The sequence below is a fragment of the Festucalex cinctus genome, chromosome 9 (genome assembly GCF_051991245.1).
Source record: "Festucalex cinctus isolate MCC-2025b chromosome 9, RoL_Fcin_1.0, whole genome shotgun sequence".
NCBI classification, from domain to species: Eukaryota; Metazoa; Chordata; class Actinopteri; order Syngnathiformes; family Syngnathidae; genus Festucalex; species Festucalex cinctus.
This window is the reverse complement of record NC_135419.1, coordinates 330,478-345,001: the sequence shown is the minus strand read 5'-3', so window position 1 is coordinate 345,001 and position 14,524 is coordinate 330,478. Positions and strand designations below refer to the sequence as shown.

The 14,524-nt window shown below is 41.7% G+C and overlaps 1 protein-coding gene across 1 annotated transcript; it reads right to left on the bottom strand.

The window, feature by feature from the left end:
• Window positions 1-685: 685 nt before the first annotated feature.
• smu1a (SMU1 DNA replication regulator and spliceosomal factor a) lies at window positions 686-5,211 on the bottom strand. The gene is made up of 12 exons (XM_077531290.1): window positions 5,064-5,211; window positions 4,285-4,495; window positions 3,980-4,132; window positions 3,804-3,914; window positions 3,511-3,639; window positions 3,317-3,436; window positions 3,120-3,236; window positions 2,928-3,055; window positions 2,177-2,303; window positions 1,912-2,079; window positions 1,249-1,401; window positions 686-1,181 (listed from the first exon to the last, which is right to left on the bottom strand). The coding sequence occupies exons 1-12, from the start codon at window positions 5,087-5,089 to the stop codon at window positions 1,083-1,085; spliced, it is 1,542 nt and encodes a 513-aa protein (XP_077387416.1). The 5' UTR covers window positions 5,090-5,211; the 3' UTR covers window positions 686-1,082.
• Window positions 5,212-14,524: the final 9,313 nt, after the last annotated feature.

Sequence of the window (14,524 nt, the reverse complement as noted above, 5' to 3'; positions counted from 1 at the left end):
TTTTGCAATTGTCTTCAGGGATCAATCGGCAATTCTAAACCAGGACGAATTGGAGTGTTTATTGGCTTTGCTTGCTATCCAGATGGAGTTGGTCAAAAATGAGATCCTCAGTCAGCAGAGAATTGTCTCTGCTTTTCTGGAAGACATTTTGGTATCATACAACAAAAAGCCGCCATTTTGTCTCCCACGTAACTGCTCTTGTGGCTCTCCGGCTTGCCTTGGTGTGTTCCTATGCTCATTTACAGCTATTTTTTTATTTTATAATTTGCAATAATGAAATAAATGAACATGTATTCAATTGTTTATTTTACAAATGTTTTTCATTTGATTTATTCACTGTTACTTACTAATAGAAACAAAACATATTAAATGAAGCAACTTTTTTTTTAACTAATAATTTCATTTAGTACACTAAATTATTGAACAACACGTCCAGGATGAGGATTTCTGACCTGGGTCAATTCCCAGAAAATTGTCAAACTGTTGAACTCACAAGTCGACTGAATATAATCGGCCCCCTTTTCATCTATGAAAGGACACAAATGGTCATTTGCTGCTTCCACAACAAAAGCCGTCTGTTTACACCTTGTAGAATATTATTAGCGAAAATGAATCCGTCGATGGACACACCTGTGGGTTTAATAGTTATTCTTGTCAAAAGACGATTAGGAACACAATTACTACATTCTGGTTAAACACCTTTAATAGCACAGTTGAGGTAAAAAAGGACAGTGAATAAACTGACCTGTCCACAACTGAGATGCTGATTTTTATTTCTAACATGGATTAGAATTAACCTATTGTTGACATGTTTGAAATTCAGTTTCATGTCACTGATACTTCAGGGGGGGGAAACAAACATAAGAAGTCCTTAAAAATATTTACAAAAGTAGGAAAAAATGACAAAACTAAAAAATAAATCCACCTTATTGAACACAAAACTTTCTAATCTCTCTCATCAATCCACCAACAAGTGACGTTTGCTTCTTCTTCTGAAACGTTTGCAGGGGTACGACGACGCCACATTGGTGGTCTTGCCACACGCAAACAAGCAAATCCCAAGAGTTGCCATCCGAGATGTTTCAGGGCTTCCAGAGCTTCAGGAGGCCGTCTTCGCCGTATGTGGCGATGAGGTTCTGGTGTGGGTGGTGGGCGATGCCGATCACGTCCTTCTCATGAACCTGAGCGTGAGGATGGAGGAAACGAGCGCTTTATTTGCCGTCAGAAGCTCAAATACGTGCGCCATACCGTCAGGGTTCTCTCCAGCTTGCCGGTGACGGTGCTGAAACAGTAGAGCACAAAGTCTTCGCCCACACAGTAGATCCACTCGCCGCGCGGTGACAATGTGCAGCACACAAAGTCACCTCCTTCCCTCTTACCCGAACTGAAACTCCTCACGATCTGCAATGAATCCACATTTGCCGCCGCATTTTAATGATGCTCAAATCTATTGGGCTGAGGGAAACTTGAAAAATACTCACATTTCATTTGATTTAACAAGGCGAGCAATCAATGGAATAATTCTAAAAAGGTTTGTTAGTCGAAAGCCCAAGTCAGATGAAGTGCTGAACAAGAAGTTTTTAAAAAGTTAAACAACAGTGACATCTAGTGGATCTTTTCAGCACAACATCAACTGCATTCACAAAAATGTGAGAATTGTAGTTTTCTTTACATTATTACACAATACTTAATGCCCTTTAAAAAAAAAAGAATCTTGCACTCAATAAGTACTGCATATATTTAAAAAAAAATGCATATATCACTTAAACGAAATAAAAACTAAATTGAAACGGAGCATTTTATACAAACTAAAACCTATTATTCAAACAAATTCCATTTTTTTTAAAGCTAAGATTAACTTAATGAAAAAGTATTGTAATCCTGGTGTGCATGTGTGTCACGTGTTTGTACCTGTCCCTGCATGTTCATGATGACCACAGTGTTGGAGCGGTTGCACACCACAAAGTGTTCCGGGTTCTTGGGCAGCAGGAGGACGTTGTTGACGGTAATGTCGGTGCCGGCCGACGAGCCCAGCGGCTTGAAGGTGCTGCTGCACTCGGTTGTCTTCACGTTCCACACCTGAGGTGCACAACACGTCAGGTCAGGTCAGGTCAGGTCAAAATCAATCAATACAACCTTCAACTAACGCAGACGACCAGCGGCGGGGCGGGCGCACCTTGACGGTGCCGTCGGAGGAGGCGCTGACGATGTGGTGACCGTCGGGGGTAAACGTGGCCTCGTTGACAAACGACGAGTGGCCCCGGAATTCCTTCAGGGACTTGCCTGACTTCAGCCCGTGGATCCTGAGCAAAAAGAAATACATCATGTCGTGTTTGATTAGTAGATGCATTCAATACGGTACGTTAGGTATATTAGATATTAGTCAATATGATGAAAATAGATTTCATTTGCAATGGGCATAAATAACTTTAAATGTGATGATGATGATGAACATGGTCCATTAGAGGTGTACAGAACATTAATGTGACATTAAGACACAGGTGCATACATGAAATATAAGGCAAACATGGCACATTAGTTGTATACATAATGTCAAACATGATTGATTAGGGCTGCTTGATTATAGAAGGAATAAGCACAATTATTTTGGCAGTAATTGAAATCACAATTATTCAAACGAATAAAAATGTAAAAAAACAAAAAGTATTAAGGCAACTAAAAAATATTAAGACAAAGAAAATTCTTTGAAACGCTATAATTATGCAAATGAGTTATTTCAAAATGTAAAAAGGTGCAAACGTATACATTTCAACAACTCAAAAATTGAATTTTGATGAATTGCACAGCCCTCGATTTCAATGTGGTGTATTTCAGGTGTACAGACTTTAGATCGACAGTAAATATTAGATGAAATGTATAAAAGAGCAAATGTGGCCAACTTTTTAGTTGCCGAGGATTCTTCTCACCTGATGGTCTGGTCAAAGGAGGCGCTGAGGATCTGGCCGCTGTCCTTGCAGAAACTGAGGCAGGTGACTCCTTTGCTGTGCGCACGTTCGAACCTCCTCAAACACTGGCCGCTCTGAATCTTCCACACCTGCCGACACATCGGAAGCGGCAGGTATGTCGGCCATTGACGCGCGCGCGCGCGCGAAACCCACCTTGATCTTTCCGTCTTGGGCGCCGGTGGCCAGCATCTCGGTGTCTCGACTGAAGCTCATGCACAGCACGGCGTCGTCCATCATCATCATGTTATCTTGAGCCTGGTACTTCAGATCCTTCAGGACACACACAAGAGTACTGAAAGATGAGGCCAAAATGAATCGCATTTGAAAACAGAGCCAAATGTTTGATTTACCTTCCGGATTTTTCCTGTGGTGAAGTTCCACACCTCGATGAAGCCGTCCACAGAGCCAGTCACCAAGTACTGGCCGTCGGGGGAGAACCTGGAACATTCCACGTGGGATTTTTGGCCAAACTGGAAAAGAAAGGAGACATTTTTGAGAGCCTCACTTGGGAAAAAAAACGCCGACAGTGAAAGTCCGGCGCCACCTTGATGAGCTTGCTGAGTTGCGTTGGGAAACGCTCCTCTTCGACATCTTTCACGGCCGCTTTGCCCCTGAACAAGTCGATGGTCATCCCGGGGGGAAGGAGACCCTGATGCTGCTGCCACTTGAGCGACTGCTCACAAAAACAAAACAATCCACATGTTGAATGCCTCCGGGAAGCAGTTGCGGCGCAGCTACGAAGGCACGAAGGCGCTTTCCATCGGTGTGAAATGATCCCACAACTTTGCACACATCTTTCACACCCGCTTTCCACCGCGCTTCCTGAGTCTGTCTCACCTGGCCCAGGAGAGCCATCAGACGGGACGGCGGCACCACGCTGACCTCTCCCGCCAAAGCCTGTGCGATAGCCGCCCGCCGCTTCTCCTTGCTGCTGCCATCCGGATATGCCTGCAAATGCATTCATTTGAATGCATCTCCATGATGGATGAAGATGACGGCGACATTTTCCTCACCTCGCGGGGATCAAAGTAGGAGCGGGCCAGCAGGTTCTCCAGGTGGATGTACCTTTCCGGCTGGGTCTGCTTCAACATGATCATCGGGTCCGTTTGCCTGAGGAGGGAACGCGCCGCGCCCAACTCCCGCAACTCGATGAGCTCCAGCACAACCTGTCCACAATACACGGGCGCAAACGTGGCCGTCATGCTCCGACCGCAGGTAACGATGAGACTGCAAACTGCCCGTCTGACATACAATTGGCAGCGATCAGAGAAAATATCGAGGACAAGGAGAAGTTGGCTTTGAGGCAGTAATTGCTCACCTGCTCGTAAAGGTCGACGAGCGTCTTGTCGGGAAGCTTGAGCGACTGGATGGCCTGGAGAACGGTGTCCCAATGCCCGCTGTTGATGTCTGCCACAAAGCTCTCAATGCTGTCGACTGTGTTTAGAGATACGGTGGTCTCCTCCTGGAGGATTGCCAGCGACCTGTGCAGGTTGTTCTCCTTCAGGTACTGCATGATGAGTCGGACCACGCTGGAAGTGACGTTAAGTCAGAGGGTCAATCTTGCAATCAATAAACCACAGCCAGCTTTATTTGTTTTAAATGGACAGATGGGCCCAGGTAATTAGTAGATGTACTGAAAACTGCTGTCAAATATTTCATTTTCTTTCTTTTTTTCCATTCATCATGATCATAACTGTTTTTTTAATGAATGATTATGAAAAAGTGCTCATTTCATTCATTTTCAATGAAGCCGATGTACTGAACCTTCATTGTAGGCGGACTTCTGCATCCCTCGCGTGTGGTTTTACGCTTGGAACTCGAACTGCAATGTGGCCCGCGATGAAAACAAGATTGACAACCCTGTCCGAAAATATCACAGGACGTCCAGTGGTAGAAAACAAAACTTTTGACGCCAATTTTAGCTGGTCGAGCTAAAGTTTAGCCCGGATCGTTCGCGCTAGCTAGCTCGAGAGTGGCCGCGCATGCGAGGACGTGTGAATTTAATAAAACGCGATCGATAAAAAATTTTTTTTTTAAAAAGCAGGTTTGTTGCTTCGTGTACTTCAAATGGAAAATGTCAAGAGTTGGTTTACTCACTCTGCGGATTCAATCTCCAAAGACATGACTAGTTCGGTGATGAGAAAAAAAAAATCAACAAGAAACGAACAAGCAGAAGCTATGCACGTTAACCCGGAAGTGGACCAACGACTTCTTCGCTTAGTGTTGCATGGCGGGTTGCAAATAGGTTATAGCTCCATCTACTGGTAGTTTGCGACATTGGAGCTGCTTGTCGACGGTCGCTGGTGTGATTTTTAATTTATGACCATGAAATTCCAAACCAGATGGGAACAAAATGGGCCTTTTAAATATGGACAAAATACGTGCATGTCTTTTTTTTTTTTTTTTTTTTTACCTACTGAATAGCAAACCATCATTAAGTGCAAGAAATAATTGCGTGCATGTTCAGGTACTATGTTTGCCCAGCATGTCTTTCAGAAATTTCTGCTATCAAGTGGTGAAGTTGATTTTGCATGATGTTCATGTTGAAAATGTTGCATATAAGCTTATAAGTTTACAACACGTTACAAGATTACAGTCATATTATCCTGGCGTCCACTATAACAAGTACAAACATTAGATACCCCCCCAACCCCCAAAACAATTTCCATATTATTATTATTATTATTATTATTATTATTATTATTATTATTATTATTATTATGTGGGAAATAGTCAAAATCAGCAAAAAATAAACCAAAAAACACATTTTGCCCAGCAGAAAAATGCTAGTCTGAAGGCGCTAACAACTATACAGTGGCAAAAATCTAATCATCATCATCATCATCATAAAGAAACAAACAAACCCTGTGAATGGGATGATGATGATGATGATAAGACTGATGAGGTTGATGGTTGGTTTTAGGCAGTTATGATGTAGAAGACTTCCTGTCGTTGAACATGAACTCAATGACAAGGACGGCAGCAAAGCAACAAGCTTTCATTAGAAAACACAACTTGTAAGTTATAAGTATCCATCCATCCATCCGTCCGTCATCTGAACCGCTTATGTCATGATAACAATCACGTACTGTTCACCATAAAAATCAGGCCCACATCACCATCACAATATTAGTCATGTCACCCCCGCAAATAACGATTGTTCATTGTATTTGTCTATGGTGTGTTCATGTTCAACATGTCTCAATTCCATCCAAACACATGACGGCATCCAAACATGGTCATCCTCCCACAGTTGTCGTTTAAAATTGCATGCAGCAGGGGGCGCTGCATGCGCATTTCTTCCCTGGACTCTCTGAAGGTCTTTCAAGGTGAACTTGTTTCGATGCGCTTTGGTTGGTAATCGTGACATCATCCCGCAGTTTGCGGGAAGAAAAAGAAGCGGCGGGATGTCGTCAGGTTTGATTTCAGCATCTCCCAGCAGGACAAAACATTGCGGGGGTGCCAGGAGGAGGATGCTGGCGGATAAAAGCAACAGCTTGAGGGCAAAAGGAATGAATGAATGAATGCTTTATTTCAGCAAAGGAAACTGTGGCAAAGCGCCACAGATATTTTTTTTTCCCCCGTCAAAGATGGGCAAACTTTAGAACTAAAGGACGACAATAAACTTGTAAAACGCACAGATGGGTCACTTGAAGATGAATTAACCAATATTGAATCAAACAAACATTAGTTTATTATACACCAAACTCGTATTTATTGGATATGACACGAAAGAAAGCAAAGTGGCAAAGCAAGGTGGTGTGTCACAAAATACTTTAGGCCTACTGATTATTTTTTAGCAAAACCAGACGGAGAGAAAAAAAAAAAAAAAAAAAAGTCTGTCCCACAACAATTGAAAAAAAAATCCTCCAGTCCTGTGCGGAAGTTATGTGAAAAAACACATGACCAAAGTGTTGTATTTTAATTACATCACACCAGATTTGAACCTTACATTTTTTGAAAAAACAAAACAAAAACAGTTTCACTTCACAGTTTCACACCGGATAAGTGAAAGAAAATGGATTGACGGATGATTTATTTCAATTGTGATTTCAATCAAATGAAGAACCTTGGGAGGCCGCTAATGGCAAAACTTGTGCGCTGATATTTATTAGCCTCTCAATAGCCTGGATGAGGCAAATACACAACAGCTCCCGCGTACAAAGAAATTCCCATCAGATCGCCAGCGAGCAAGCGAAATGGGGCGACTTTCAAGTGGGAGGGGGCACAAAAAAAGTGCAAATACAAGCGCTTGGAACACGGCGAGCATTTCACTTTCACTTCTCCATCCACTCGGGCAGGAAGCGCAAACACCAGCGAGGAGGCTTGAGAAGCATCGAGCGTTACGCACCCACGCACGGACCGCAAAATCGTGCTTAGAAATAACAACAACAACAAAGATCATGTCGAACGAAGACACGTCACGCGATGACAGTACTTCTCCTTGCCCGTTATTCATTGGAACTGACACCTTGCACAATAAAATTCAACAACAACAGACTGACCACAATATGCCAAACAATTACTTGAATTGCTCATTTACTCCCAAAAACGTAGAAATATCTTCTATTTTAAATGTCCCAAAGATGTATTTTTATGTTTGTTTTTATGCATACAGAAGGTGTTGCTGCAGCCTCTCAACTGCGGGTGAAAAGAATGGTAGTAATGACAAATAAAGGCCAACAGGCGGCAGCAGAGTATAAGAGATCAGCCAGAGCCGTGATGAAAACAAGCTGTTTCCCCACAATTCTAAGCAGATTTGTGAATAATGATGAAACGTAGCGATATTCGAATGCTAACTGCTTTTTTCTTTTCTTTTTTTTACTTTTTTCTTTTTCATATGTTCCATGTTTTGATAGCAATAAAACACAATATTCTGTGGGCCTTGCAAAATCAGTTAAAATCCAATCAAACCGCCAGGAGGGGTCGCGAAATGTGAAAATGGCGGCGAGTGTCGGCCATTTTGCTTTCAAGCAACCATTTGCCTTGGAAGTGTGGCAGCTTGCAGTGAGGCTGCTTGGCAGAAAAGCACAAAAGCCATTTGGAGCTAATTAACGTCATTTGCAAGGATGCGTGACGTGAAACTTTTTGTTTGTTGAGCACGGACGCAGGTGGGACCAATTGATTCCCCACGTCGTGCCGATTGGCACGCACAGCCACGATCTGAAATCAATCCAACATTTGCCGGCTTTGCAAACGTTCCGTCCGAGTGGGATTCGTGCTTTCAAAAGGCTTTCCAGTATGTTGGATCTGACCAATCACAGCTCGCCTGTTTTCTGGGTTTGCTCACATGATGTTTGCAAGCTGAGCACTTCATGTCATTTTATGTTGACAGCATGTGACTTTTTGTCACAATCAGTCAGCAGCTGTGGCTTTCCTTGCCCATAGACATCGCAGGACCTCAATTAATCTGTTGTGTTGTTTTTTCCCACTTTACTTTTTTCTCAAGCTTGTCACTTTGAAAATGTGTACGTTGGGGTACTCGGAAGGGAAGTTCCCACTTTATGGCAAATAATAGTCATTCTCAACAAAATGGAAATGTTTTTCCCTTACGCTATTTCAAGTGTGTGTTGAATTATGGATAGAAACAAATTGATGCTTGGAGCTAAAGGTGGTACGACCCCATCCTGCCCCACCCATTTCATGATCTTTTTATGATTTCTTTGAATAATTTAGAATGTAATAAAGCCACCGTCACTGAGAACATGATCACATCACGACTTATTCATCCTAAACAGCCTCGTTTTAAACAACGTTCTGTTCTATATTAGCCTTGCGTTGAACAACATTCCTAATTTTGTGATGATTTTTTATGCGTTTGCGTCATGCATGTTGACGCAAGCTCATAACAATGCATTGATGTTGTGCTGCTGAATGCGCATTATGCATAAATGATGCATGCATGTTGTATTTCTATGTAACAATGCAAATGTTTGGCTTTGTATAAACTGTCCATGTTGACAAATGTCCTTCACGTCTCTGTTGCAAGGAGGACATTTAAGAAGCCTCATCGAAGAATAAAATGTCTGACTGATCACGGAGGGGTGTGATCTCCTTTTTCATTTTCTAAACGCTCATCATTTGAGAAATATTGCAATTTTAGCCATGGTCAGAAAATAAATGATGCCATATTTGAACATACAAAGGAAGTCTGCCATTTTGCTTTAAAGCAGACAGTTTGAGCTCAATTGATTTGGTGGTAACAGTATTCACAGAAAGAAAGAAAGAAAGAAAGAAAGAAAGAAAGAAAGAAAGAAAGAAAGAAAGAAAGAAAGAAAGAAAGAAAGAAAGAAAGAAAGATGTCTCTCACCCACAAAAAAAGTCTCAGGAAGCCATGCCTGAAAAAGCACAGGAAATCGGCCATTTTGTTTTGAAGCGCAACTCAACTCAACTCAACTTTATTTAGAACAAGCACAGCTGTGGCAAAGTTCTGTTCATCAAACACAATCATTCACATCATAATGATACAATATTATATAACTACAGAGAAATATTCTTTTCTCATTCAATTATGCAAATCCTTCCAGTTTGGGCTGTAAAAAAAAAAAAAAGAGCGTTAACTTTGCGGTGATTTTGTCCATTTTGAGGGTCTTTTAAAAAAAAGTCCGACTCACGAGAGAGAATTTGTCCAATTGCGAGCAAATTTGAATCTCGTATGCTTGCCAGATTGCTGAAGTGCGACAGTAAACAACATCCGTCAGACCCGCTGCTTGATGCGGGATAACGCTCAGAAAGATTTTCCGTTTAGCGCCACGCACGCACGCACGCACGCGCACACGCACGCTTGCCCTTTTCAAGCACTCCAGTGCGCAGCTAAATAATTGATTGAGCGCTTTTTCCTGCGGAAGGCGAAGTAGGCCAACATGTCCGCTGGTGTGTTCAAAGACCTTCGACTTTCTGCACATTCCAAATGTTGCTCCTTGTCATCAACGTCAATCAGGTGACTGAGAAAAAGGCAACTTTTTCGCCGGAAATATTACATCGATGCGACGTTTTTGCTATCATTCTTTCTCTCGCTCTTTTTTTCTTTTTTTCTTTTTTTCTTTTAGCGGCAATTTGGTCGAGCGATGGTTGTCACTGTATAAGAATGCATGAGTAGAAATAAAGATAAACGCTCTAGGCTGTCATGTGTGACCAATATGGGACTAAAGGGGGCGTAGAAGACGAGCCACAAATTTGTTTGCTCACGAGTCTCGACCAAAACATCGGAAATGATTGTCACTTTCATGCTGGTCATTCACTCTATTGTGTGAATGGTACAGAGGGAGGAATGGTGTGATCTGGTTGAATTCGAAATTCAGATTTTCTGGCTCTTAACAGAGTCTTGCAGGCATCACAAAAAAGGAATGTTGCTTGTGTCTAAGAAATTAGAAGAGCTTTTAATGCTGCCACTTTGAGTGGCTTTTCCCCAACTTGCTGTGCTGCCTGGAATGTGGCGGTGCCAAATGGGCAGTCAACTTGACAACTTCTGATGAAGTCTCAGAGGATTTAGCGCACACACAAAAGTTTCTCTTAAGTGTAGCCCCTTTCATGCATACTGTCCGGTGCGAAGGGTGTGACTGGGATAAGCGGCAGGTGCTGACGTGGAGCAGCAAAATTCCAACAAATCAGAGGCAGAACGTCGCCTGGATGAAAGCAAATAATTGTCGCTGCGATATGAAGCCCCTTTCTCGCTGGACATCAACAAGACCAAAAATGAGAAAACGTTTTGAAAGCTCCTGGCTTGGATCAAACGTGATCAATATGTCAGAAGCTTGCTGCTAATGACTCCATCAGCAGTGACAAGATGGCAGCTGTCAGCCATCATCGTGGGCCGGGGGGAGAGTGGGGGATAAAGGGGGGTTCGTTTGGGGGTGGGATTCATCTTGGGGGTCTCTGACAGAACGCCCGATTCACGCTTCACATTTGGACTCGGATCGGCTGACTGCATTTGTGCCGTTAAATCCTCGTTTATTTCAATCCACCTCACATTCGTTGCATCAAAAGATGATTTTCAGGCCTTTTTCTTTTGAATGCAGTAAAGTGTCGCTTGACGGGGAATAATGCGATTGCAACTTGCTATTCGTTTACATTTTATTATTATTATTATGATGATGATATTTAAAGAATTTAAATCTTCTATTTATTTCTTTATCTTTCTTTTGACATGAATATTTTGGCTATTTTTTTGCAATTCCACCTCGTCCACATTATGATAAACGTACATGAGCACATTTTCACAGCATTCATGCAGCCTCCATCTTCATGTATTTATTTAGTTGATGATTTGAAATAAGGCAGCGAAGTAAGATTTTTGTTTCGTTCCCTTTATTAGAAATGGATCAATATTGTTATGAAATAAGTGTTTTAACTTGCCGGTGTTTCATGAAACAAGTTATTTCAAAGCCATATTTATTCATCTGAACAGTTGGGATAGGCTCCAGCAGACCCTAGTGAGGATAAGCGCTTTGGAAAATGATGGACGGACGGACGGACGGACGGACGTTTCACATTCACACATCACTCCTACTCATGATAACCGACAACAGAGTCACAAAATAGTCAACAGGACACTCGATCACGTGTCGTATGATGAATATGATGAATATGATGAATATGATGAATATGATGAATGTGATTGCGCCTCTCGCCAGTTAGTCATGATAAGTGTCACATTGCACAAATGAAATCAACAGCTTGACTCGACTAGTGTTGAGGATGGAACATAGCATTTGATTGGAAGGTGATGGTTAATTTGATCGTAATCATGGCGCCAATGAATATTGATGAGACTTAAAAATAGAACCAATCATGGAAGATGCATAGAAACGTGCGGAGGAGAGATGAATTAAATGAGTGAGCGGAATGATGAATTATCATCTTCATCGAGCGACTGGAAAGAAACCGCCACAATTAAATATGCTGTGAGGCGATTGGCCCACTGCAACCATGTGACCTGCATTGCATTTGCATGCTTATTATCCTCATTACTACATTTTATATATAGGCTAGCATTTGATTGAACTATGAATAATGTCTTTCACTCTTTTTAAAGTAGCCTTTATTTGATGATTTTATTTTAGAGCTAGTGGGAATATGATGTGAATAAAGGTGGGGTTCAAGAAAATATGAATCAATGAAATGTATTGATATACGTCAATAATGAAATACAAATTCATTTTGTACTGTAGATAAATAATGGTTTGAAAAAAATATGTCTGGCCTGCTAGATTGCCGATCGCATTATATTATTACATTTCTACTTCATGTATTTAGTTATTTATGTGTATTTTCTTGAGAGCGATTTTGTTTCCTCCCTTCGTGAAGAGATCAAAATGGCGTCCTTTGATAAGTTTGCGCACTCATTCAAAGAAATTCAGAGAAATACGCGCGTGGCAACCTCCCCCAAGGAAACTTTGGACTATTTATAGCTGAGCAAAACATCGCGTTGACTCGTGTGTGATCCCGACACAGGAACATCAAGAATTCCTACTTCCCATGCGCAATCGCACTTTTCCTATACATAAATCATGCAGAAGAATACATTATGCAGTGTGAGGGTCTGTGCGCTGATGATGATGATGATGATGATGATGATGACGACAATATGACTCAGTGAGCTCAAAGTGGCAGATTTTGCCTTTCATACAGCAGAATCCTTTAGCAATATTAGCATAATAGCAAAACAACTTCCAACATCAAAACCATGCAAAACGTGTAAACGTACTCTGCTACTGTGTCCAAAAATGTTCACAATCACAATGAATAAATATTAGCTGTTGTCATGTTGACATCGTCATGTTCTGATTGAATCAATATTAGACCAAACACGTTGAGATCCGAGTCCTTCTCATGTTTTCACTTTACAGTCGAGCTTATCCCTCCACTTAATCTCCAAAATTACAGCCAAGCAAATACCGACCATGTGATGAAAATCAGAACTATTCACATATTAAAAAAAAATAAAAAAAATAAAAAAAATAAATTGAATTTAAAAAAAAAAAAAATTGCTACCAAAAGTACAATATATTGAAGGCTATTATGCTAATATTTATGTACCTGTGATTTTTTTTAATTTAAAATAAATGAATAAATGTATTCATTTCATCACAGTTTGGTGCTGTGTGCAGAATTCTGAGGGAACAATTAATTCTTTGCTTTTAGGAAGAAGGCTCAAAGTAAGCGTGTCACTACCTTTCACACACAACTGCGACAAGCGTGTTTAAGGGTAAAAAAAACAACAACTAACTTTATACGGAAACCCAGCAAAATTGCTGTCGAGTTGTAGCAGAAGGACCAGCATAAAAAAAATGCAGGGAAAATTTGGTGGAAAAAAGCAAACAGAGTTTGTTAGTTGGAAGCCACTTGGCAACGCGTTTTACTGCATCAAAGTCAAACGAATGTCGAGTATTTTGGAGAGTGCGTAAAAGGAAGCCGGCGGTTACTGCGAGGCTCCCTCGGCTCGGCGCGGCGCGCTAACGGCATCCATTGAAACCTCCATTTGCGACTGGCGGGCTGGAGTGGAGGACGAGAAGCTTGACGGCGGAATCCGGTGACACTAAAACAACTTGCCGACTGTCGGAACTAATTTGCTTCAAATCAAAATGGCGGACTTCCTGTTCAGGTTTGGTCACTGGTGCTTATCGCTTTTTAGTGTGTTATGACTCACATGTCCACATAACATAGTGTTAAGCAAGGAAAGTGGAATTGGGAACTATTTATTGTCGTCAAAATGATCAAACCTGTTTTAGCAGCCAAATGTCCTCGTAGTTGTTTGTCAAAGTACGAGCCGAGAATTGTAACCTTGTTGTGCAAGATGTATTCTCGCGGTATTTGTGAGTTCCCAAACTCCGGAGAACACATCTTGTAGCGAGCCCGTTGATTTCCACCGATCCGGACCAATCACAGAGCGACATTGTGTTTGGGGCGTGATATGCAGCTGTGACCAAACCAGGAAGCCGATGCCGATGCCGATGCCGATGCCGATGCCGGGGCAAACAAACAAACCAAATAGTACAGACGAATGGACGCTGCAATTAATTCGGTTCTTGCAGAATTACTCTCTGTGTCTTTGTTGAATGTTGAACGAGAGGCGCTTTGTGCATTTTTAGCTGGTAAAGATGTTTGTGCCCCCCTTGACGAGAACGAAGACAACATTTCCATCTGTGGCCGTAATTGGTCAAAACAAACGTGAACAACGTCCAATCAGCTCAAAGTATTGCACAGAATGCCCCTCCTTTCCCAAACAAATCACCGTGAAGAAGCACAACATTGACGTGATGGAGAACTGCCTTGAGCCAACCACAATGTCAATCTGGCTATTGCCACGTTAGTGGAATTCACCCAAACATGCTCAATTTCATCTTCCATTTTGGGCAGGGGTCCTTGAGACATTTTTGTGCTTCCACTTCCACACAATTTAATGTCGATCAGGAAAACTGATGTTGGGGGACTGATTTATTTATTTTTCTTTTCATTTCCAGGGGGTGCAACTGAGTAAGTTGTAGTTGGGTCATGTTCGGTACCAAATATTTTTCCACAAACAGCTATGTGCGGAAAAACACCAAGACACTGCAAAA